Consider the following 27026-nt stretch of genomic DNA (forward strand, 5'->3'; position numbering starts at 1 on the left):
AACAAAAACTGCATTCACAACTGCATGTTATTTGGCCACTTACTAGAGCCATAAGAGCTACGCTTCATTTTTTTTTTTAAGATGTCACCTGCGCTACCTTGAATCTGGAACTGGTGAAGCCTAGCACATCTAGTAGCTGAAAAATGGGCCCCATTTGACAGGACAGACTAACTGATGCATTTGCATCTTTATGTTTAATCTATCTAACAAAGGTATGACGGATAGTGCTGCACCTTCACACATTTCTCAGTTAAAGGAATTAATGGAATGTTTCTTAATTGGAACACGTTTTTCTCGCCTACTGAGACTTGGGTTAAGGAGATTGTACTGTTCTTAATGATTTTGTTCACTGACTACCAAATATTTCAGTACTGTGATACTTCTCATTAGTCTCAACACGTACAGGCTCATAATCATTTAGACTGAAGATCCTATGCTATTCCAACCAGTACCAGTATGACTCCAACATGGCTGCTACTACTTTATTTGAATCTAAGCCGACCTCTGAAATTTGGAAGATCAGGAAACTGTTTTTAGGAATATTCTTCAACGCGAGCCCACTTAGATGAATATGAAAGAGATACAACAGTCAAATTACAGGCATTGATTACATCCATTGCTTGCTACTTATACAAATACTAGCATGCATTAGGTTCAGTGCCAATAGTAATGCTACGTCATATTGATGGCATGCATGAACGAAGGAAGGGGAATGGATTGAGGTGGCCCATTTCATAATTAGACACAGCCTAATGAAACCAATAAATAATAAGGTGAAGAAAAGCATAAGGTGGGCTATTGGTAGTTTTTACACAAAGGCAAATGCAAGTGGGTAAAACGACAACTTGTCATCAGTGGAGACTGAAGCCACTACCTTTGCATTGCCATTCATGACCTAAGTATGCAGGGCAAGCTGCATTAAAGGGGTACTGACACGAATATTTTCAGTTGTCGTTTTTCTGCGTCAAATGAAAGGTCAAGCCCTCAAGACCCTAGAAACGGTAGTGCTAAGCGTGAGTTTGCCCTAAAAAAGTATTTACAGTATGTTTTTAAAAGCTAGTTTTGGTTCCTACCGTACCCTTACGTCACAACACGGTATGAGCTTCTCGACACGTGCTCCCACAATATATAGTGACGTTTCCACGCACAAGCGCCCATTTTGGAAGTTTTGATGACGTACAAGCGGCCATCTTGGAAGTTTCGGTACCTAACATCATCACAACAAGCCAGACTGCTGCGTGGAGTCACCAGAATTTGTACTGTAGCCTGACGTCAAGCTAGTGTCGATGTCAGTAGGGGTGCCATGGAAAAATTGACTTTAATATCAAATTAAAATGTCTTATCAGCATTTGCTGAGTTTCACACTTGCTCAGAGCCGTCTCTGCATACAGCAGATAGGTATGGCAGAGTAAACTCGCCTTCGAAAAAAAGGTGTCAGTACCCCTTTAAGGAAAAGGAAGGTGTGCAAAATATGCTCGCTGATAATTTTTTGTATGGGAACAATACAAGCCCGAGAAGGTGCAAGCTTTTTTTCTTACTGTGTGCCACAGTTTGCTGCTGCTCCTAATGGAATCCTTCAAGGGGCCCCACAAAACGTTTTGAGCACGGTCAGAAAATACCGCCTATCGGTAGTGTAGGCTCCTGAGAACATGTGGGTCAAACTTACAGCTCGGCACGCGTCCTGGAATTCACCAATAATTTTCGAAGTAAGCTAGGAATCGCTCACTCTTCTCTCGATAAATGATGCCTTATTCCAAAATGGCCATGTCATAAACACAAAGTCCTCATCCATTGGCTCATTTGAGCATTGTGAGCAGCATAGTTTACTGCGGCCTCCGCAGGATGTCGCGATGAGCCCGCGCTGCACTCTATAGTGCTAGAATTACACACGCTATAGAATTACACCGACGCACTCACGATCACACTGAAAGTAAGCTGTGTGTTCGGAAAAAAAAGTGCTCAAGGTCATGACGCGTGCTGAAGAATGGACCTAGCTTTGTGCCCCGTTGTCATTGCCCCTCTGCGTAGCTTTCAGTGCGTTCATTGGTAAGAAAGGAGAGAAAAAGCAACAAATCCCTGCAACTCCGCTCGTGCTTGATGGATTCTAAAAATTTTTGCAGCAGTCGATTCGTGAGGCAATAAACTTCCTTAATGAAGTCATTCTATGATTACTTATAAAAGTGTCTCAGGGACCCTTTAAGCTGTCCCTGGAATGCTTGTGAAAACACTAACAGCTCAGATTTGAACAATCGCCTAATCTTTTGCCACACTGGACTGACACACTTGACTTCACCCTCGGCACCAGTTCTGTAACTCCAACAAAGCACCGGCTATCTGCTTCGCACAATACACAGCCTGCCTATCTTTGGTTGTTCCCTTTAATATCAGCTGGAATACCAGTACCATCTGTTTGCTATGTATAACAAATTGCTGACTTCCTGTCCCAGTCGATCTGCCATATTACACCACTTTCATGGACTCAACACTACAAAAAATAGTTTTTGAACAGCCGTGTTTCAGTTCTCATGCATTGAAATCTTTTACTGCAGGTGTACCGCCCTCCTTAGCAGCCCTGACATCAAGGTGCGGCAATACAGTAGCATGGTTCTGTACAACTGCCTTTCACCAGCGCACGTGGATAGTCTCTTATCATCAGCTGGTTCTGTGGGCATGATAGAGAGCCTTGCAGACATGCTAGCCAACACAGAGTCTGAATGGAGGTGGGTTCATTACCAAAACGAAATCAGCAAAACTCTTCGTTTACTCAACGAACATTGTTTACATGGCTTTAAAGGGCCCCTCACGAGGCCACATAGCAAATTTTAGTTAGACGCTGCAAGTTGCTGTGTGCCGAATGAGGAGCAGTATGCCGCAAGAATTTTTCAAATCGGTTCATTATGAGCTGAGAAAAAAAATAATTTGTAGCGGCGCGAAGCCATGATGCGAGGAGCTTAGTTTCAAACCCTTGCCACTCGCCCCGTGTAGCCATAGCAAGCCAAATCCCTTCCCTGCCCTCTTCACTTGACACATACGCATGAACACGTCAAGCGCGTGCATGGTCACGTGCGCATGACGTGCCCGAGCACGCGAGCGGCGTTGCACGGCCGCTACCTTTTTTTTTATGTAGCGGCCGTGGGCGTTTTGTCGGCGTTCTCTGTGGTGTACTGCCTGTTTCTGCGGGACGGGCATGAAAGTTGAGACAATTGTACGGGCACGAGAGTGGCGGTATCATGAGCCAGTGCCGCATTAACGTTTACTTGGACATGGTAGAATAAATGAGCATAATGAGTGCTCGAACGCGCCAGAACATTACTTTCGTTTCCAAGGCTGGCGTCTGCTCGATGCGCTAACCGCGGGGACCCGAACGCATGGGAAAGGGAGGCACATTAGCCCCGCATCTCGATTCAATTCACGAAAAAAGATGAAAAAGACGCACACATTCCTTTTGTGTGTCTCATTATTTCTCTCAAGTTTTATTAATTTATTCAAGTAACAAATTACACAAACTACACACGTCGTGCCAAATAATTATCGCAGCGTCACGTGCTACTCTTGGCGACATCAGAGCACAGTCGTCTACGTAGAGGAGCGACGTCACAGCACTACCATCTACGTAGGGCCATTTTCTCATGTACGTCATCCCCTCATTCTCTAAAGCACGCGCCCGCAAGAGGAAGGGCGAGCAGCGTTCACCTTGAAATTTGACCCATTTCCGCGGCGCGTCGCGTTGCAAATTTTGGCAGACGTGATCGTGAACGCCCAGTGTATGCATTGCGCTCGTTAGCTCGAAATTGTCAAACCTGGTGAGGGGCCCTTTAATGATGAGCACATGCTAAAGATTGCAGTAAAGGCTTAAATTTTGTGAATGCCTTTGAATGCATACCGTATTTTCTTGAGCATAAGCTGCCCCATGATATAACCCACACCCCCAACTACAAACCGCTGAAAAATAAAGATTTAAAAAATATATCCCGGGTGTATCGCTGTGAAACCGCCTTCCTTGCATCACCGTGAAGCAGTGCTGTGAAGCCAGCTTGGGCACTGATTTTAGGATATTATTTGTACTCCGGGTTAATCTCCGAATTTCCTGCATATTTTCGGCAGGTAAAATGCGACGAAATACGATACAGTATTGGTCCTCTAAACAATTTGTGGGACCGAGTTTTTCATCTCGTGCATTTCTTTTCCGTGCCCTGAAAAACCAAGAAATTCCAGTCAACTGTACTTTAACATATGCTAGAATTGCAGCAGGAATATTATTTGCTTTAATTATCGCGAATGTTTTATTGATATGACCTAAAACACTTGTGAGTTGATTGTACATACCTTCTGTATTGTTCCAGCCTTTTCATTCTGGAGCGGCTACTTCAGCACGATGACTTGGTGACTGTCTTCCAAAAGTTGTCTGCTCGTTGCAGGTATGTTGACAAGCTGCCATGCTCTGAAACAACATACTCAAGAAAGTTGCTTAAAACTTAGTAAGGAGGATGAAGTGTTTTCTTTGGGCAATTCTGCATTTAATGAAACATTCTAACAATTTCGGTTTGTGCCTTCCATGTGTAGCGATTGAACGGAGTGTGCCTTTCTTTACAAAACTTGCTGCCTCTGCAGGGACAGGGAAAGACATCAAATGGGTTTGTTTTATAGGTACTGCACAGAGCCCCCATGTTTTGTAACGATTGCATTTATGTGCTGTTCATTTCTTCAGCATTCACTCTCACAAACTAACATCCATGCTATTGCCAAGGTCAGTCGCTGAATGTCTGTCTAATATAGAGGTCGTGGGATTTGGTCCGCAACAGCGCCAAGTGGCTTTTTTCATCCAATTTCATTCTGCTTTATACCATCATTTTTACACTGCAATCAAAACGACAGATAACCTTCCCTATGCTTCCCATTGTTGCCACTAAAAGGAAGGGGAGCACATTTCCTGATTTTCATGCCTTGCTTGATTGTTCCCATAGCCTTGTTGCTTGTGTTAACAAGTGCGGCTCAAGCCTTAAATCGTGGCTGTGATAGCAATGTCTAACAAGCAGCTGTGTTTATCCACATGCTCTGTGCCCATATTCACCCCTCATAACCTCTCTTACTTTATCACTGCACGGAATTGATGGATGTAAGAGTCAACCGTGGACTCCTTCCCAGCCATTTCTTGGGTAATTTTTGACATCAGATCATTAAACCCACATCGGGAGTGAAAAACCTGAGACAAGCATACGAGTTGTCCATCCATAACAGCGGTGGCACCTAATGTAAAAACAAAGGAAAATGATGAAATGAACTGACAACAAGATAATCCTAAAATATGTACAAGATAACCAAGCTAATGAAAAAAGTTTGAAGGTGAAATATTCAACAGGAATCGAACCTATGGCTTCTGGCAAAGGAGCCGAGCACTGTAGCCATTGCATTACTTACGTAGGGTTAATAGAACATCCTCAAAGGAATTTTTTATGTGCATGTTGGGATGTGCATGTTGGGATGTGCATGTTGGGATGTCTGATGCGCGCATCTTTCATTTTGCCGCAGACACAGACACCACTATCTCAAAACCGTGTCTATGTCTCGTGATGCAGCGAAGCGTGCAACGCTTGATATTGTGGCTGATTTAGGGCACACTATCAGAATTCGGTGTTATGCTTGGCCGTTCCAAGTTACTTCATCAATGAAGACTCGCTAATTTTTGTTTTTCCTTGAATACCAATTTACTAGGCATGGGCGAATATTTGGGTGCTTCGAATATTCGAATTCGCTTCGAAACGAATTTAAGATTTCTGAAATTCCGAACTATTAGAAACGAACGAATAAATATATAGTATTTTACCGCATGTAACCTCCTGAAACGGTGGTTTCACTGCATCGTGACGCTACTATGCCGTGAAACCACCTATCCAGGGGACATATGCGCTCCCGCGAAGCAACACTTCAAGGTCAAATGTACATTTTATCTGCGCCACGATTACTATTTTTTCTTAAGTTTAAAAGCGTGTTATACGAGCTTAGTGCTAAGTATAGGAAATTTTAAAACAATGTATTTTACCGTTCCTAGCTTGCACTCTATCTTGTTAAAATCCTGCTACAATTTAGTGTTGCTTCCACTTTGCTTCGAACCAAAAAAAGCAACATTCCCACAAGCCTAGTTCTTAAAGGTATGTGCAAGTAAGTTGGGCCATCATAGAAATGCTCGTTTTTCTTTGTAATGTGTGATGTATGCTATACAAACTATCCTGTTCGAAATTATTCGACCATATTACTGTTCGCTTCAAATTCTCTTCATACCTATAATTTACTATTCGCCCATCACTATACTCTCCTGTGCAAACTGGCTGGTGAAAGTAATGCAACAATGGTCTAAATCTGACTAAGCCGAGAGGCATTTACATTATGTTTCAGTGCTGCCCATTGTTAATGCTTTCAGGTGTGTACTGTTGGACATCGCTGCTGACAACCTTACAAAGACACGAGGGGAAGACTCACCGCTTCCAATCTCCTTACCTTTCTTAGAACATGCCCAAAGTCAGATGCTGGAGAGAGTATGGACCATGACAAAATGCTTGGAAGCAGCTGCTGCTGGTGACCCGGTAATCATTATATGTATTTATAAAACAATTAATGCTACTCTGCAGCCCGACAGGCACTGCATATGTCCTGTCCATCATGTCACCGTCATGACATCAGCGTTCATCGTGGTACCACACCTTATTGCAGATATTCCTTCAAAAAAATAAGACACAATCAAGAGCATCGGCTAATGCCATTGGCGTGTCATTTTGTTATTATTTGTGAGAAGCTGTTATTTCTATGAGTCTTATCATTTCAAACATTCAGATTTTAGATGTTACTTGTGAAAAGACTGTATTGACATCTTCTTGTGTTTAGATCATTTCAAAAGAATTCACATTGGTGAGAAACTCCCACCTCCTGCCATTTCAACTTCTTAAAAACTGCATGAAATGTGATGGCAGCCCGTTGCAACCTCTAAGAAAGAAAAAAGAAAAAAATGTCTATGTCGGGAGCAAAGAAAGCGCACTTATTGGGCGGTACCATAACTTCTGCGTTGTACATCATTTTAGCGGCCATCATGTCGTATACTCTACATATTTTAAATATGATACTGAATAAATTCCTGTGGCCTTGTTGAAATCTGTACGAAGGAAAGCTTTCGTCTAACAGTTAATTAAGGGCTGCACAGCTAGCTTTAATACATATATACAACAGTCTTGACTTTCTTCCTGTGCAGTGTATAATCTGATGCAATGACCATGTTTATCCACTACGTTGCTCACAAGCTATCCCAGAATGCAAACAGCAGTTCATGTGAATGCATTCCGTAAGATGTTGATAAAACAGTGTATCATTCTTTAATGAATGTGACACTATAGCATGACACTAGTGTGACACTACTCTGTTTCACGAGACAGAGGTAGTGTAAAGTACAAGAATCAAAGAAGCCATTTAATATAACTTATTAACGTCTGTGATTTTTATTTACATATTTTTTCATGATTTAGTTTTGAATGTGCAGAACAGGTGCGCTTGCTGGCAGAATTTTGTAGGTTAGCATCTAGTGCTTACATGGGCAATTTGCTGTACCTGTATTGGCATGCACATGACATTTATTATATATCGATATATTCATCAATATATCCAGTGAGATTCCAGCTCAATGACAGTCTTAACTGACCTACGAGGGATGGTACTGTGAGGCAGCAAGTCGGTTAAAGGCATCGAAGCTGAGGCAACAGATTCAATTGCCACCCTGTGTGTCTCGCTGTCACCTAATGTGGGAAGCAACTTTACCGGAATGGGGTGGTGCCTTCTTCACCAAGCACTTATGCGTCACAAAGCACCGGGTGGGTCGTGATGCACCACTCAGACACCGGTTGCATTGAAGCACCCCTGCACAGCGCATTTGTCCTGTGCTCGTCGCCAGTTTGCCTGTGTGTGTTTTCAGAGAATGGTGTGGTGCGGGTTACATTTTGCATCAGTACACTAATCCATCTTCGATGGTTACGTGAACACCATGGTGCAAGTGGCAACACTTCAGGTAGCCATCTTTTCTCTTCATATTCTTTTTCTGGCGGTGATGATCCAAGTAGTTTTGAGAGAGAGAAGTAACATTGTGTGCGCCAGATACCAGTTACCTGATCAGTCCACTGGCATGTCACGATTCCTCATGGAGTGGTTTGGAGGAGAGCATTCAAGATGTTAAATCTAAGCTCCCAAGTTCTTACAAGTGTTCTGAATATAAAAATGGTGCTGTGGACCGACTCTGCAAAATTATGTCAGATCCTATATATGTACCAGTACATAACGGCCTGCGAATACTTGTACATAAAATCTTGTTGTTCTTAGTTTAGAATACTGTACTTTCTTGCGTATAACCCTCCCCTTCATAAACCCGCACCCCTAACTGAAAGCCATGCAAAAATAAAAATTAAAAGAAATTCCCACATATTGTTGTGAAGCCGCCTTCCTTGTATTACCGTGAAGTAGTGCCGTGAAGTGAACTTGCGCACCAAAATTCATGTTTATTCACACTCCGACTCAGAGTTTTTCGAATTTTCTGTGTATATTGTGCGATTTATCGCGAAAAAAATGTGGTGCTTTTGACATTCTACGCCTGATGGCAAGAAGCAGGGAAGCCAACATAATTAGGTTGAGGTAATCGTTTCAGTTTACCCACAGTGCAGCTGGGCATGTCAATTTGAAAAGGCATATGCCTTTGCGCAGGCTTTCACTCATCACCATATGTATGAATGTGACGCTCCGAAAATTAATCTGTTCGAAGTTAACACCTTTCTGTTGGTTTTCACTCTCTCCTTGTCTTGTGTTGTGCGCTAAGTGCTGAAATGCAATGCCAACATGCCTGAAGTTATGTTATTTCGAGAAAACAGCATCTAGAGGAGAAGAAGCATTAGTCAACCAACGAATGTGAAATCGTGGATGCCTAGGAAAAGAAAACTTCGTTATAATGAGCTTGAGGGGAACGTGCCTTGATGGTTCGGTAATTCTGGTGTTCTGCTGTTGAGCCCGAGGTCGCAGGTTCAATTCCCAGTCACTTAAGTGCAAAGATGCTCACATATTTCATGTATTCAATTTTGACCCCGGTGGTCAAACTTAATCCATAACTACTCGTTACAGCAGCTCTAAAGGTTCATGAGTTGCTTTGGGATGCTAGTCCCTGTTATTTGACTAAATTTCATACAGGCATGCAAGAATAGCAGGCCTCATTTGCAGCATCGTTGCAGCTGTAATCATGACTGTCATTTTCCTGAATATGTACCCTTTTCATATGCAGACAGTGGACCAGTTATATTGGTATGTCCTCATTGTCAGTGGTGATCAAGAAAGATTTTGTACATGCTCAACTGAAACTTTTATTTTATGCATACTCAGCATATTCTTGATAAGCTTTTTAATTTAGCCTCCTATGTCACCAGTTGTGGTGCCAAATGCAAGGCTAAATGCATGCTAAACATTATTGATATTGTGCTTTGGCGTTATCTGCAGCCAAGAAGGGGAACTTGATCTTGAAACTGTTGCAGTGTCATGCGAGTTCATTGCTGTGTTTCTCTACTATGACTGTGTGAAGCTGTTTGCATGAAACCTAATGACATAAAAGTGTGGCAAAATAGGCAGTGTTTATACTGAGGTATGCATTTCTATAAAGTATTAGCTTTAATTGTTAGTGACCTTGTGCTCATCATTTTTCTCTTGCAGGAAATTTCAGAGATTTGTAAGCTGTTGAAGGTCTTATGTTTGGCCTCTGCACATGAGGAGCTGAAGAGTTCATTCGCTGATGGTTCAGAGCTCCTTGCAACTGCATTGGGTATGTTGACGTAATGGCACCCTGGGCAGTCTTGGTGTCATGTTGATTCTTCATTAATGTGCATTACTACGCCAGTGCTCACTTTATTACATTTGTATCGGCCTTTTGCAAGTGACAGACTTCATATGAGAAGTCTAAATTTGTCATAAAGGCCGTCTCGTCTTCATATAACTCTACAGAACAATTTTTCCTTTTGACTAGGCATATTTGATAGCATTTCAGAAATTGGACCCCATGGCCTGAATGCTTGAAAATCATCTATGTAGGTTCCTTTGTACAGCATCTAATGTGCCTTTGCTGCAAAGCTAATGGGCAATATATTCCCAACATGTTACAGCCACTTTCCTTCACTTCAAAATGTAATATCCACTGAGTGATGGGCATCTTCACTACCCTTGCATCTTTACCTGTGATGACCATCTTCTGCATTACTTACTAGTTTTAATACTTGCCTTGTGCTTCTGTGTTGGCAGATCTTGATATATTGAGTTTTTGCACAGACTTGGGACATTTGTGCGACAGTTTTTTTATGTTAACTGTGACACTGTCCATGGTATCGTGCAGTGCAAAATGTACGATAGAGAACAGACATTCGCCATTGCATTTAATTGATTGTCAACTCAGCTTTATATATATTACATTTAAGAATTCTAGACACAGATCGACTCTCTTCTTGTGCTTTCAGAGGTCTTGAAGACAGTTCATCTTCTTGGCAAATCAAGCGATAATGCATTTACACCCGCACAACACCTTGATGACTTCACTGGTGTTGACAGGGGAACCTCAGAGTTGACTGATCACCACAGCTTCGGCTTCAAGCGGGATTTAGTTCAACTCATTGGCAACATGTGTCATCAGAACAGGAAACATCAAGACATGGTAATTCATTAATCTGAGCAAGCAAAGCTATCTTTGTTTAGTTACGTAATCTGGTAACTATGTTTTGAATTTATTGCTTGAATTGAAAGTTTCTTAGTCACTGTCATATTAGATTATATTTTTATTTCCGTTGTTATCATAGCCTTTCCTTTTCTGAGTTCTCCTTACCCCTATTTATTTTTTTCATTATGAAGTAAATCTGCTTGATAAGTCTTTAAGGGGCCCTGCAACACTTTTTCAGCACAGTCAGAAAATGCTGCCGATTGGTAGTCGAGGCTCCTGAGAACACATAAGCCAAACATTATAGCGCAGCACATGGCCTGGAATTTACAATTAATTTTTAAAGTCAGCTGGAAATCGTTCTCTCTTCTTTCTACAAATGATGCCATATACCAAATGACCGTGCCATATACCAAGATTCACGGCCATTGGCTGATTTGAGCATCGTGGGCTGCATAGTTACTGCGGCCGCCACTGGAGGCCGCCACGTGCCCTCGCGCGCGCTCTTGATCACATTGAAGGTAAGCCGCGTAATCAAAGAAAAAAAAATAAAAAGTGCTCAAGGTCATAACACGTGTGTGACGTAACTTCTTTCCCCCGTGCCATTCCTCCCGGCTTAGTTTCCAGCGCGTTTGTCGGGACGAGAGGAGAGAGAAAGCAATTACAGCGTGCGACGAATCTCTGTAACTCCATTCATACTTGACGGACTCTAAAAATTTTCGAGGTGGTCAATTCGTGAGGCAATGAACTCCTTTAAGGAAGCCATTCAATGGTTACTTGGAAAAGTGTTGCAGGACCCCTTTAAATGTTGCTAGCCTTAATTGCTCCAATTTCCATATCATGTAATCTTATCCCTCCACTGCAGATAAGGAACTTGGATGGAATACCCGTCATACTGGATGTCTGCAATCTGGATGCCAAAAATCCTTGTATCCTTTCTCAGAGTATTTCACTGGATGTTGTCGAGTGTTTACGACTGTTGCATGAGACGTAGCAAGCGCTTGCTTCACTTGGTAGCATCTTGGTCGCAATCTTGACATGGACGCGAGTGTTTGCAAAAACCTGTATTGTATGCAAGCCTGTCACTAAATTTCCATTCCTTGTGCAGAAGATCTGAAAGAAATTTGTGAGTTTTTTGACTGTGCATGACCTCCATTGTGAAAATGTGTGTTTCATTTGAGTCATTTTAACTCTAACACCAATACTGACCTGTGTTCCTGTCCTTGACACTCTTGCCGTCAGTCATAATACAGCATGTCATCTTGGCAATCAGGAATCTCCTGGAAGGAAACGTCGAGAATCAGGCCGTTGTGGGAAGCCTTGTTCAGCAGGGTGTTGTTACCGATTCTCCGCTGATAAAAGAAATGGGGATCGAGATAGAATAAAAGTACCTGTTAGATAGCACCCACTTCCACGCATGCACCCTTAATTGTTATAGTACCGGGTGCCTGCGCAAATAGGTACTGCTGAAAATTTTGAAAAGTACAATTGTTTTATAACACACTATTCAAGCTGGCCTTACATAGAACGCTGACGGCCAGTAAAAAACTTCCCATTCAGGCGATGCTACATCACCTGAAACCCCACTGTGAATTTCCCGCTCTAGTTCATTATGACATCACGAGTACTATTAAGGGTGTATGCATCGGCCTAGCTTACTAATTATTTGTTAGTGAGAAGTGATTACATCATGTTTTAAAGGAGCCAATAGCTGAATACGACAAGTGCCGGTAACTTTTACGGAGTCCAAACACTGAAAAATACTTCGAAATTTGTGACTTCATACTAACGTCCGGTCATAGATTTATGGCGCAAGATTATTAAAACTGAACTTTTGCCTTCATCTACTCTAAAAAATTTACATAGTATAGAAAACTAATAGTCAGAGGGTTTTAGAATAATTTCTTATTAGTCATTTAGGGTAGGGTGTCTGAACGTAGTGGCTTGAAGATATGTCGAAGGGGAAACAGTGCGAAAGACAAGGACAGTAAAGGCATGCACACAACCACACATAGCGGCACACGTGTGTGTGCCTTTACTGTCCTTGTCTTTTACGCTGTTTCTATGTTCAACCAACTAGCTGACAAGTTCACCCTTCTTGAAGACATGGTTTGAGTGAAGGCTTGCTAAACTAAAGCAGTACATTTTTTCCCTCATTCTTATTGGTTGAAAGGTTACCAAGTTAATGAATTACAATATTGAGTTTGTCAATTATTGTCGGACAATCTCAGGTGCTGGTGAATGGCATTGACAGAGTAGCAAACATTGATAGTTTTGATACACTAGAGAAAAAGCAGGAACATGTTCATTGATGCTTCCTTTTTAATCTCTTATACTTTGCCATTCTATAGTTGTGTTGCTACAGACCTTGAATAGGTTGTGGGCATTGTCGAAAGCGTACGCTATGCTGTATTATACCCACAAAACAAAACTCGTCAATTTAGGGCTCACTAACCTTCATACTTTCGTTTACACTTTCTTTAGTGTACATCATATCGACTTAAGTTTGGGTAGATTTTACGTCAATCCTTTAGTGAACACATTAGTCGCGGGTTGAAATTGCACTCGGACATAAAAGTGTGTTTGGGGTATTCTACATCAGTTTCCCTGTCACGTTTCCGTTAATTGAGTATATTTCAACGCAGAGAAGTAGAGAAGTGGTTGAAGACCCCAAAAGACAGTTTTGTCAAGTACAATTCTTATTACTTCGGATAGAAGTACTTGAAGTACAAAGAAAGGGTGACAGGAAGTATGCCATTTAGTGCTTAGAAGCATACACTACGCATAAGTCAGTCCATAGTTTCAGCAGAGATCTTACGTACCTTGTATACTGATCTTTTTTTTTTTTTTTTTTTTTTTTATGGTCGGCTTTGCTGCAATGCAGTGTTGTCTTGCGGTTAAACATACACCGTGCATTGCTGTGAAGCATGTATGCTGTGCGGAGAAACATATTGAGAAGTGAAAAGGGCCACTATCACGTGCTCTAGTACATGGTAAATATGCAATCGCGTACAGACCGTCTCTGACACTTGCAAAGGAACGAACTGAATGCCCTTGAGTTCTGTGAGTGACGTGGATGTATATAAGTAATGATAGCATACTGGCGCTCTATTAACTTCTCACAAGTAAGATGCATGTATAACTAAGCATCCTAGTTAGTATTACTTGTTTTTCAGTAGTACATTGTGTATTGTAACTTGCTGTATAACTTGTTCGCTTTTTTCGCTATGCTCCATTTTTTTGCCCCTCCTGCTTGGTCTACGGACTGCAGTATGTACTAAATAAATAAATAAAATAAGGTGGGAGGAACAAGAGCTAACATCAGTGCAGCCAGTTCAGAAAGAGTTCTGAAGTCCTGCAATTTAAGTCATAAGTATAAGTTAGGTGCACGTGCGCTGTCTAGGAGCTTAAAGGGACACTAAAGAGCAAGACGATTTTTCTCGCATTAGTAAAGTAGTCTTCCACGATACCAAAAGCACCACACTTTCTGTGCGAAGACACTTAATAAGCGAGAAAACGCGCGAAAAGGAAATACAGGTGGCGATGCCACCTTGGAATTCCCGCACCATTTGCCGTGACGTCACATATTTTTGACGGCGCCTGCTTGGGCCAACGTAGTTCCTAATCGGTTAAATCGAAGTACATTGACCTCTGAGGAGGCCAGAGACTTGACATAACGAGTTTTTGGAAATTTCGTCGAGCCAGTGGCGCCAAAATATGTTAAATGCTCTTTGAAGTCTTTTATGTCATGAATTACAAAGTTCGGCGCGAAATTTAAAAATGAAACTTTGAACTTGGTTTTGTCCTCTAATAATAAACCTATGGTGGTGAAATAAACTACACAAGAGTTCTCCGAGCACACTTTATCAATCTAAACCAATTCATTGTTTCTCTTTAGTGTCCCTTTAAACAGCGCACGCGCATTTGAGTATAAGTTCGTACGTCTTAAGCCAATGACAGGGACTCCTTTCCGCTTTTTATGTGAATCACTGCGTGGCACAAATGTTTCACCGCAGTACAATGTGTATGCTTCATTACGTATCATTAGTGTATAGTAACGAGGCTAACTATAATGAAACGTATGCGAAACTTTTGTCTGCTTGAAAAACAACTTTCCTAAATGGCCGCACATTCCTACTCAAAAATGAAAAAAAAAACAAAAAAAAACACGCAGGGCTGCTTCTTGGCATGTGTGCTTCTTTCTGTGTATGTTGTGTACGTTGCCGTCTCCTTTGCATTAGTTTCATAATGAACATTGACTACACCTTGCACAGAACATTTCACAAGCCCTAATTAAGAGGGCCGGATTTCAACGCGATAGCGTTAGAGAGCTCATGCCGCAGAAAGTGCGGTGTCGGTGTCGACGGCGTTGTCTGTGAGCGAGAAACGCCAATGAATGCAATCAATGAAAACTTGGAGGACGCGCTTAGCGTTTAATTGTGGAACGCGTTGGCACTCGCATCGCCTTCTCTTTTGCTTGCCATGCTTCGCTTCTCGGTGAACTCGTCAACAGTGCGGCGAGGTAAGGGACGTCTGTGCGCCTAACATTGGCCGTTGTCTTTGGCGTCCTGTCGAGAGAGCGCCATTTGCGAGAGGTGCTGGCACTCAAATGAATTTAAACAACTCCGTAATTACAACCTCGCTATTATGAGCTTTAGATTAACAAATCGGAGCGCCCAAGCGATAGCTACGATATGGTTGTAGCTATTGAACCTTTAGTTAATCATGAAATGTAAAGAGTCAAACAAAAATGTCGCGTAACCCGGCACCACCAGTGTGGGTCGCAATTTAGTCATTATATAACCTTCGTCGTTTCGTACAGACATGCACACGCGTTGTGTTCAGCTTTGTCTATGGTTGCATACGCATGAATGAATCGTGAGTGGAAGTGCGTGTACTATATGTGGGTTGTCTCACAGAATACTTATACTACCATTTACAGAAGGGAAACTGTACCTTTGACAGTGCAACGGAAATAAGGGTAGCGGTGGCGTTGTGAACTAAAGTATCCGACCAAGGGATGGCGCTGCGAAAACTATCATCATCATTGCGTTGAGGCAATATGGCTGCCGCATTGCTGGCGGGTGCGGGTGGTCGCGGTGCTCGCCCGCTGGTCCTGGGCGTTTATTCACTCCTGTCCGGGGGTTGTATTCGCGCGCGCGGCAGCCTATCGTTACTGCTAATATTTCCGTTACGTCGCCAGGTGACCGAAAGGCCTCAACTGGCAAAAAACACGCCAAGCAAGTAAGCTTACATTGTTTATTGGCAATCGTGAATGTAGCAGTATACATGTAAACAAGCAGCACTGTCAGTTACAGAGTTGAACAATACATACAAGAAATAGAAATATCCATCTGCTTAATAAAATTGCCAGCTGAAACTGAGCAACTCTATGTCTCTTGGCTCGTTCAGCATACCTCTTACAGTACGCAGAACGAAGCGTCAGACGATACTATTTACGACGGGTGACCCTTGCACAGTACTTGCGTACAGTGCTGCCCGTCCTCTTTCTCACTTACACATGCGCGTTTGACGATTTGAGCGGTAATAAACAAACAGCATCAAAGCTCGCAAAAGATGCAGTGCCAGTAAGATTAGCCTCAGCCCGACGTACTATTTTGACAACACATTGGCGAGACCCACTCGGCGCTGAAAAAAAAAAGTGAAACCACACTGTTGTGCTAGCTATTCCTGTACATAACGTGTTGTCGTTATTGTGCTCAATATCCTTGTGTTCGTGCCTGCGCGCCGATCTTTTTACGATGAATTCCGACCATTTAGCTCAACTTTCAGTTCAGCTAAGCTCGTGTGTTCTGGGAAAACACCATTTACGGTATCATGTTGAAAAGGAAACTTGGTTCATGTTTCAAAAGAGGTTGCAGTGACAAACACTTCAGTTGAGTAACTGTTGGCGAATAAGGAAAGCCTTAGCCTGAATCCAACATTTCAGCAAGTGAACATTCCTGTAAAGGTTGTCATGGAAGACAAGTTTCGAGAAGTGAGCTACCCTTGCTCGCCCACTGTTTATCAACTGACGTATCTGATAGCGGATGCCTGCGCGTGTTCCTGAAAGCACTCATTTATAAATAAAAAAGAATGATGTACCAGTGGACAGCACCGACAATAGACTGCACATGATGTGTGCGCGCACAATAGAGACATTTGGAACAGTAGTATACTAGACAGCTAGGAAGTGCTGGAAGTAATAGTAGCAATGTTGGAAAAATGGGCAGTGAGTAATAATTTCTGTCAAATGTGTATAATTAGCTTATTTGTTTAATTGCTATGTTTCGCACTGAAAAATAAATTAGTCCATTTTTTCTGGTGCCAATGGTGCATAGTCGTGAAAGACACTGCTTAAACGATGGACGATTGCAGAAGCTAAATTTACATTTTCATTCTTCACTACCTCCTAACTGTCTGCCTCACTCTTAACACGGGTGCCACACAAAACTAATAAGGCGGCAATAGGGGCTAGATGGCATGTCTTCATGCTTGTGATGCGTTGCAGGTAGACACGGACCAGAAAAAACGAGAACAACACAGGGTGATGCGCAACACCTTGTGCTGTTCTCGTTTTTTCTGGTCCGTGTCTACCTGCAGCGCATCACAAGCATGAACACAAAACTAGCCTTTTTTGGATATATAGCTCACGCCAATATCAAAGAAATAGCAGTTATTACACATTCAAATCTTCAACATGCACAAACACTGGCCAACTCTATTGAACTCTGATTGTATCTATTGAGTGCACTCATTTATTTTTCTGTTAAAAATAAACATACTTTTAAAAACTCCGTGTCATGTGTCAGGTCTGTTATCTAGAACAAATATTATTTGCTACTTGTCTCTGGTTCCACTTCACATACAAAACAAATTGCTTGCACAAATGCAACGGTGCTGTACCCTCTTTTCTGGATGCGTCTGTTTACATATCATCCCATTAATGTATTGGCGAAGTTCATTGAATAAAACTAAAGACTAAATTTTCAAATGCTTTACAAATTCAACAGCCTGTTTCATAGAACACTGCCCAAAATGTCCTTATGCACATTCTTCTATTCTCCTACTCCCATCATCAAACGTTATTTATTCCAGAGTAGCGACCCGGAAACTATTCTCCAGGTGACCACTACACGAAATGCCTTGTTTAATGAAGGCACGAGTGTTTGCACACAGTTTTCTATTTTAGAACCTTCACAATGTCCCTCCCTACAAGCAATCGGTACACGTACATAACTCTTTGTTTCAGCACTACTGTAGCTTTCCCTGCTTTCCAACAGCCTCCACAATTGCAGCAAACTATATTCACTGGGAAGAACAAGTGCTGCTAAATGTAGTACACTACTACTGGCCCACTTTCTACCAAGTTACATGTGATACTCTATGCAAAGTTTCACACGTAGATTAAAGTACAGTATGTGCACCCCATCACATGCACTATCCAAGAAATTTGAAGCCAGCACATTTCCTCTAAACTGAGTAATTCATGAAGCAAGAAGCAATAATTTGTGGACCCAATTTCGTACTGCTTCAACATGCAGTACACTATCACTGCTTTTCAGTATAAGGCTTGCATTTGTCCGCCTGGTAAACTTTGGTGGTGGATAGGCGACTCTTGAGCTTCTTACGACTTGGTGTGGGTAGCTTGGAAACCAATGATCTCTCTTTTGTCCAGTTTCCTGAGAAGAAAAAAATTGAGTCATGAGAAAAAGCAAGAAAGAAATGATGAAAGAAAAAAAATTGGTTCAATAAGTAAAGTGTCCACAACCATACCTTGTGAGGATTTGGGACGACGAATTTACTTTCTGTAGTGGAACATCCTCTGCTGACTTGAGGTAGGTTCAGAGATAAAGCATCCGAGCGGGTGCTGATATGAGCAGTTTCTTGGAGGCTGTGGTTGGGTTGGAAGAGGAAAAAATAATGATTACTGTGGTAGAAGCGTGAGTGGACTTGTGATTCATGTATGAGAAGAATGTATATGAGAGCACTGCATGAGAAAAATAGTGTGCACATAACATTGCTTTGTTGTGAATTTGTTTTAGTGGTGACCTTCAGTGGACCGTGTCTGACCAAGCCTCAATTAGAGGATACTAAGTTAGTTAATTTCCCAACTCTATAAACTACATGGTATGTGCAAATGTAATATGTATGATTGTAAACTTACGAAAATGTATAAATGCATATACATACTATAACAGGCGCGTAGCCAGAAATTTTTTTCGGGGGGGGGGGGGGGTTCAACCATACTTTATGTATGTTCGTGCGTGCGTTTGTATGTGTGCGTGCCTATATACGCAAGCAAAACTGAAAAATTTCGGGGGGGTTTGAACCCCCCCAACCCCCCCCCCCCCTTGGCTACGCCCCTGTACTATAAGTTCACTTGGCTCTACCATGCATTGGACTTATGAGCATTTATCTCAGAAGACTAATTTGTGCAGAAATAGGTAAAACTTATGCAGTGATCTGTGTTACAAAGTTTAGCAGTAAAGATATTTTTTGCAAAAGTGAGAACGAAGTAAATAATCTTAGAAAATGTCATTGTAATCCACAAGCGGTGCATCCGATCAGCTGGACGAGTCGTAAAACCTTTTGAAATGACAAAAACCGTAGCGCATGCAAAAAAAAAGCTATGTTCAAATGCAAAGCAGTGCATTTTCACTCACCGGTGCGCACACCCACATGGTGCATGGTTATTCCGTTTTCGTAGGTAGTCTCCAAGCTCCTTGCTGGCATTGAATTTTCACGCTGGCAGCCGGTGAAGCGCCGCAGCTGACGTGATTCACAGGCTTTAGACACGTTCGCTTTGTGGCAGCAGCATGTAAAATTTGGCGCACAAACTCGCATTGCTATATCAAAACTGATTTCAAACGGAGCTGCGTAACGCCGATCAAAGAAAACGACCGCGGTACAATTTGAATGAAATAACCGACGGGAGAGTATTTCGGCCGCGTTATGGTGGCTAGATGGGGAGGTGTGCGAAACGGCGCGCCGTGGAGAGAGCGGACCTTCAGGATGCTGCGGCGGCGCTGCTGTCGGCACGGAGATGCGAAAGACGCGCGACCGGTCGCCTCCGCTGCGAAATAGCGGACTTCGCACGCTCTGTAATTCAGCTATCTGCCAGAAATTTGCAAGATCAATAGCAGCGCGCATGTCGTACAGTTCATCTTCCACTAAATACACTTTCACGTCGACATCATGCGAGGTAAAAAAAAACATACGGTCGCCTTCTTCCCCGTGTGTTAGACAACGGTGAAACCAGGGTGGTTTGAGCCCTGCCGTAACTTTCAATTTCGCATGAGTATATATACACGCACGGACCAGGGGCGTAGCAGGGGGTGGCACACGGGGCCCTGGCACCCCCCCCCCCCCGAATTTTTTTTCTGCCCTGGGATACGGAGCACAAAATGACGCTCGACCACATCTGCCTGCCCGGAACGCACATCATTCAAGGAGGTGCCCCCACTCCTGGCACGGACAAGGGTGCTTGAACACCCCTACCCACCCCGGAAAAGGTTTCTGGCTACGCCACTGGTGTTAGCCAAGCTGGTTCTGTACACTAGGGCTGTTCCTTCAAAATATTATAACAGGGCGAGAACGCCTTTTAGCCGTGAGTGCATGCAATTCTCATAAATTAAGTTCTGGCAAGGATTGGCTGCCTTACCTTTCAAAGTACACAACGAGCGACATGTTCACTTGGAAGAGCTCAGGAGAGGGCCATGCTTAAAATGAACATTTATTCAAAAATCTATAAATCTTTAGCAAAGTACAAGTACATAACAAGAAAAAAATATTTACAAATTCACATAATGCACAAAATTTTAACTGCTACAACTGGAATAATATAGCAAAACATCACATTTATGAGGTAAGACTTCACATTCGCAGTAAGGAATGTTGAATGCTTCTGGGCAGCAGAACTTCTTAATTATCAACTCTTCGAGTTCACATAAAATAAGGCAAAATGGAACTTCATATTTATACAAACACTGAAATGTTCACAAGATAAATAAATGCATTCCATCATGTTGTTCACCTCTTTTAGCCTGTCTTGATGCGTTCTCATCTGCCACTAGAAAATGAAGCCTAGTTATCACATAAAGTCTGATCACTTCATTTGTGACCTATACATTGTGCTGTGCGTAGCCAACCGTGTTAAGCTTGTTAATAGAGAGGCAGGAGATGAGATCTCTTATGCTGTTGCTCTTCAGCTTGTTAAAGCTAAAGCCGTGCGTAAAGGCATCTTCCATTTTCAAGACCAGCTCTGTCAGTGCTTGTGAAGGGTACATCAGTCCTCCTCTATCCATGTGATTTGTTAAACATGACTATCTTGGACGCGGGCCCTGGCTGTCCCCTTGTAGCAACAACTCTGCACAGTCACCACATTTGGTTTTCTTTAGCATTCTTCGAGCTACATACCCACAAGTATGTTACACGCGAGTCACTTTGCCCCAACCAAATCACGGTGGTCTGGAAGGGCATCACATGCACTTAACATCTCATGGACCTCATTGAGCTGCCATACATCTAAAAGATCATCAAGCTTGTTCGCACAAATTTTAGGTCGCAACTGTTGCTCGGACCCAAAAGGCTATTTAACAGGCCCTCTGAAACATTGCCACGCGAGGGAGACCGTGCCAAGGTCTGAAAACTGAGGCAACCATTCGACGCTGCTGTTTTCCTTTTCGGTGGGAGCTTCTTCGTAAGGTACGACGGAACATTCGGGAAAACAGTCGGTATGGCGTCGGGAGTCAGGCAGGGACGGTCTCGGCGAATTTGTACGGTTTCACACCATTGATCACATGTTTGTATGTCCGAACGATAAATCGTTCCTCTAAATGCGCTTCGCAAACGACACAGTTTTTCTCTAGTGACTTGTCTGCACGCGGGATCAAGCGCTCCCAAGCCTTGCTTCTTTCGTCGTCTTCAGGAGCGGTGAAAAGGGACGCCTTGTTACCTTGCTTTCTGGCGGAAACATACCCAACAGTGCATCCTGGAGCAAAGCAGTGTCTCTGTCTCTTTTCAATCAGCATAGGTGTAACGAGCACGGCCACATTGCAAAAAGAAATCACTGAAGGCAGCGGCAGCACGGCAGCATTTCGCTAAAACATACGTGTTCCCCGATGCACCACGAGCATGAAGGCATCTCCGTGGCGACAAGCGCGCCACCTAGCAGCGTCATGGAGCACTGGCGCGCCTCCTCTCGCAGCGCAGGCTGCCCGATGCTGACACCTCCCCATCTAGCCACCATAGCCGCGTGTTAAAAAAGTGCGGCCGGTGCGGCCCTCTGGCGGGGGCCTGGCCGTTGCCAGGCGAGCGAGACCGGCGAGACGGAGAGACGGAGACGCGTAGACGCGGTGGCTCCGGCCATCGTATCGATAGTATGCGCTCCCCTTCTGCGGTAGTGTTATGTTATTTCGGCAGAGTAAAAACCTGGGCTTGGTGTTCCCCGACTACTGTGCGATGGAGTTAGGAGAGGCCAGGATAGACGCACATCATTATCTTTGTTTATTGCTAGCGTGCATGCTTGTTGACATCCGACCGTCAGTTCGTACGTGTTGCATATCGTGCTTTAATTGTGGTGTTAATTCTAATGCGGCCGGACTGCTCGCACTGAGCTTACAAGAGTGCCCCCTACCTCTAGGCCGCACACCTTGATTTAACAGCACTAACATTGTTTCATTTAAGTATAAATTCTGAGTGAACAAAGCAGTACAAAAGCGTGCACTGTCGGCGCAGAGCATTACGACGTTCGGCGACGAGTATGGCGAGTACGAACAAGGTTCTGTCTTCGGGAGAAGCGGCGCGGCGGGAAATATGGGAATTCGCTAGAGCATATGGGCCCAACGATGACGGGCCGACCCCGAGTTTCGAGTGAGAGAGGCGTGTCGCCGCAACTGCACGACAAAACTCGTCGGGAAGAGAGACGTCGGCCGCCCAGCAACGAAGGGAATCCGATCCTGACTTGCGAGTGGCCAAAGCAGGAGCTCACGGACCGTTTAGCGGCGTCATATTATCATCGCTGTATCGACAGCTAAAATAGTACTCAGTAAAAAACGCACCCCAAAGCCAAGGAAAAGGCACCAGCTCCGCAGTTTCATCAGTCTTCGCGACGCCAAGTCAGTGAAGCTGTGCTAAATTTTACCCTTGAATGTTGCATTTGTGCGCTGTGACGTGCAGCTCATGCAGTCACTGCTTCATCGCAATGCCCACTGAATACTTTGTAATACCAAAGGAAACATGGCACTGCCGCAGAACCCAACGACGGTCGGAGTGCCGCCGCGGCCGCGTCTTCGTCGTCTAGGCGGTCTAGGCAAACGCGACCGCCGCGCGCGGAACAGCTCTGTGTACCACGTGACTTTTTTAACGCGCGGCCGAAATACTCTCCCATAACCGACCGAAGCGCAATCGATGCCAATGGGCTGCTGCTTTTCGAGCGTCAATGTAATCTCAATACTTGTCCTCAAACAATCAAGCTCTTGTATTAACTCTAGAAGTAACACAAAAACTGGTCCCTACTAGCTGTATGCAAAATGACACGGTAACTAAGATTTTAACAATCTTCTGATACATTCTGAAATAAAATTTTTGGCTGCGTTGAGCGCCCCTAACACGGAAAATGCGAACTAACTTATCCGACCGCTAAAAGAGGAGTTAGTAGCTCCACTCTCCGCGCATATCGATGGAACTCGCCGCGGTTGATTTTTTCGCCCTCTGCGGCGATCACTGGAACTTGAGACTTTCCGAGGCCTGGTTGTCTCTTAAATATCTGTGTAACCTTGTAAACTTGTATGTGTATATAAACTTGTGTACATACTCTGCATTGACCTTGCGTTATTTATGAATGACATGTTTTGTGCGCATGAATGAAGTGTGGGTTCGTTGCCGAAGTACGCGTAACCTTGTAAACACAGCAAACCTAATCTTGTGGTGTCCTTGCTGTTATTCGTGCATGGCATGCTTCGTACGCATGAATGAAGTATGTGGGTCGTTTGGGAAATACGCGTAACCTTGTAAACGCAAACTGTACATGCCCGGCGTTGACCTTACGATGTCCTTGAGTTACTCATTAATTAGCTATCCACGTCATCAAAAGCCCCCTTTCCACTGTAAACTTATAGTGCCTAGAATGTACTGGCTAGTGTGCTGAGCGCGCGCTTTGGCGTGGCCACCGCGCTGATGCCTTCCCACAGTCACCGCATGGCGGCGCTGCACTCGCTAAGGTCCATCGCGCGTCGGCGGCTCCTGCGCTTGCGGCTGCGTAGCACGGCGCTTTCTGCTGCGAATACAGTGTTCTTCGTTCCTTTTAACACACTCGACAGAACACTCGATCGCAAGAAGGAAATCTTAGCGGCAAATTGCTGCCCGCAGAGAATCCTCAACTGGTTGGGCACTACAAAATGACGAAGGTTTCACACGTCCCTCACGTTCGTCTGCTAACTTTCGCGACACTGTGCTTCACCACCAAAGCGAAGTAGAAAAGTCACAATTAATATACTACGATACACCCAACTTGCCAGTTGAAAACACTCAGCTAAGGTTGACACGTTAGGTGCAAGCAATCGTGTCGTAAGGATGGTTCACGGCAATTTCGATCGCGATCAAGTACGACTCGGATTCTTCGATCGCTGCTACACGTGAACATTCGCTGGCGATAACAGGGTGCTTTGAAGGGTCAGTTAGTACATCTTATTCTGTTGAAAACAGCGCGAAGACGGGACGAAGGCTAAGGAACAGCGCTTGTGTTGTTTGTTATCCTTAGCCTTCATCCCGTTTTCGCGCTGTTTTCAACGCAGCGATTTTACTCGAAGTCGATCTAGTCAACTGCAATTCGCACCGCTCAGTCGTGGTCATATTTTACATTAGCGGCGTGTCACACTCGGTATGATGCACCATCATGGACTTGCAGAGCGTATTATGCGCCGAGGTAGTCGGATCGGTGGCTACGATAATTCTCGCGAGCAGATATTTGACTCGGAGCAGGTCGACAGTAATCGCAAATTCCAGTGTAACGCTGGTATCAGGGGCGTAGCCACGTTAGGGCACACCCGGGCCCGTGCCCCCCCCGAATTTTTTTTTTTGCCATAGCATACAGAGCAGAAAATGACACTCGACCACATCTGCCTGCTCGTCCCCACTACAGATCAAGGAGGTGCCCCCCCCCCCCCCCCGAAAAAAATTTCTGCCTACGCCCCTGGCTGGTATTACACAAATACACTAATATTTCTTGCAGACATTTTGACACTAGTTTTTGCACATTGTTCGCTTTCACAAACAGGATGAATATTGCACACCCAGTGCTGCAAATATCAGCATAGGCCCCATACTCTCGGATCGGTTGTTTCGATGTTTCTGCAGTTCAGCTGTGGCTACTGCATTGTTGTATCAACATGAGCAAGTCTGTAGTTAACAGAGCATCGTTTATACGCAAATGTAGGGTGGGATAGGGTCACTTTCACTGTTCTGCGTTTTCCAGCATGGCATCCGTATTTTCTAGACCACATGCCATGAACACAAGCCAGTCTGAATAGGATTCACTACTCATGCATTTTATCTGAAAGGTACTATACTCACCTCACACACACACAAAAAAAAACAAAAAAAAAACATTACGAATGTGTCTGGAGCTTGAATTTCATTTTAACAGAAGGTAACATAAGTGCAAAGAAACCGAACAGGGGTCTTTAGTCAAGATCGACATCTCAATTAGATAATTTAATTAGTCTAGCATTGTGATTAGCTGAAATATTGCCTGAAAAAAATCAAGTGCGAGGCACCTTTGTGAATATGGGATTTTGTTTTTAACCGCAATGAACTAACAGTTTAAGGCGGGATGAGACTTCCTTTGGTAAAAAAAATTCAATTTTGGGATTTCAAAGTTACCTGATACAACATTTCTTTATCTTTCAGAAAATATATCACATTTTGGTACTCGCAGTTTAAAAAAGAATTTTAGGTGATTTTTCTTTGACACATTGACAGGTAATGCTCGCGTACCCCTACGTTATTTCTGCGCTTTTCTTAAAAGAACATTTTTGTAGTTTCTGTACCTTTTTCTTGAGAACTAGTGGGCTTAGAAAACAAAAATTCCCACCTGGTAACTAATGGCATTTACATAACTGGCACTAGAAGCAGTAGCCTATGCGCATTTGTATTTTTTAGTACAATAAATCAGTCATAAGTGGCAATTCTCATAAATCAACAAACGTAAGAAAACATAACAAATCTAGTTTTTGTTGTGCGCTCGCAATTTTAGTTCAACTTCTGTAAAGCGTTAGTAGCTACCTTTATGCAAAATTACAATGGTCTGCAGTTGGCAGATCTTATTTAAAAAGTACATTAGTAGAAAAACAAACACAAATAAAAAATACTAGACAATTTCAAACGATTTTTGAGCTTTAATGCAACCTGCGTCCACCTTAAGATACCTCGCAAATTTTAGTCATAGCTTTCATAACCACTGCTGTACAGTCAAGCTTTGAAACTCATTTTCGAAGTTTCACCCCGCCTTAATAACCGAGAATATAATCTGACTTTCACTATGAAAAATCCCACTGTTCCAAAACTTAACCATCAACTTATCAAACATAAATAATGTTGAAAACACACAACGCACACATAAATGTAAACAAACGCTCAACAGAAGAGACACAATACAAATAGTCATAATACCAGTTCTTAAATCAGCAAAATACGGTGAAAAATGTTAAACGGGCAGGGAAATACTCAAACAACTGCTTAATACAAACATATTAGTGAAAAACCCGATCTGTATTTCAACAGAAAATATGATACCCACTCCGACACAGCGGAACGAAGCATGTTTTCTGCCTGCCCTGATGCTTCTCCCGTTGCATCATTACTGTTTGCAGTTCTCATTTACTCGTGCGTACACAAAGGACAGAACAAACACGATAAAAGCAGCGCAGACGTCACTAAGACAACTTCGGACACGAGGCACTAAGGGCGCGTTCACACTGAGACATTCGGCGGCGAGAGCGCGCGGAATCCGCTTCGGCGACAGCGAGATCCGCCGGAAAAACCCTTTCCGCGTCGATCGGTCCTGGACCGATTTTTGCGGCAGCTGCCGCCGGATTCCCTCACCGCGAACCAATCGGAACGCGAGTAGAACATTTGAAAAATGGCGGCGTGCTTGTGATATTGCAGTCGTCGAAGCCCGCAGCAACAGCGAAGTCTTTCGTAATCATCCTGTAGCTCTCAACAAGTGCCAAGTGTTGTCGCGATTATCATCTTTGCAATACACCATCGCGATCTCGCAAAACGGGTAGCATTATCTCGGCTCGACCAAGATTCT

General features: G+C 43.4%; 1 protein-coding gene and 1 long non-coding RNA gene across 2 annotated transcripts in view; one reads left to right on the forward strand and one right to left on the reverse strand.

Annotated features, from left to right (window-relative positions):
- The window catches only part of LOC119396277 (ataxin-10), a 31303-nt gene extending 19184 nt beyond the window's left edge, over positions 1–12119 (forward strand). The window contains exons 5-11 of the mRNA XM_037663421.2: positions 2550–2720; positions 4344–4418; positions 6419–6581; positions 9724–9832; positions 10518–10711; positions 11577–11640; positions 11954–12119. Of these exons, the coding sequence (XP_037519349.1) occupies positions 2550–2720; positions 4344–4418; positions 6419–6581; positions 9724–9832; positions 10518–10711; positions 11577–11640; positions 11954–12096 (919 nt within the window). The 3' untranslated portion in view covers positions 12097–12119. The remainder of the gene's footprint in view (positions 1–2549; positions 2721–4343; positions 4419–6418; positions 6582–9723; positions 9833–10517; positions 10712–11576; positions 11641–11953) is intronic.
- A 6175-nt stretch (positions 12120–18294) lies between these two features.
- On the reverse strand, positions 18295–19560 carry LOC125759021 (uncharacterized). Its single transcript, XR_007416577.1, has 3 exons — positions 19378–19560; positions 18488–18605; positions 18295–18393 (listed from the first exon to the last, which is right to left on the reverse strand). It is a non-coding gene; the product is annotated as an uncharacterized LOC125759021 (long non-coding RNA).
- Positions 19561–27026: the final 7466 nt, after the last annotated feature.

Source organism: Rhipicephalus sanguineus, chromosome 6, assembly GCF_013339695.2.
Source record: "Rhipicephalus sanguineus isolate Rsan-2018 chromosome 6, BIME_Rsan_1.4, whole genome shotgun sequence".
Classification (NCBI taxonomy): domain Eukaryota; kingdom Metazoa; phylum Arthropoda; class Arachnida; order Ixodida; family Ixodidae; genus Rhipicephalus; species Rhipicephalus sanguineus.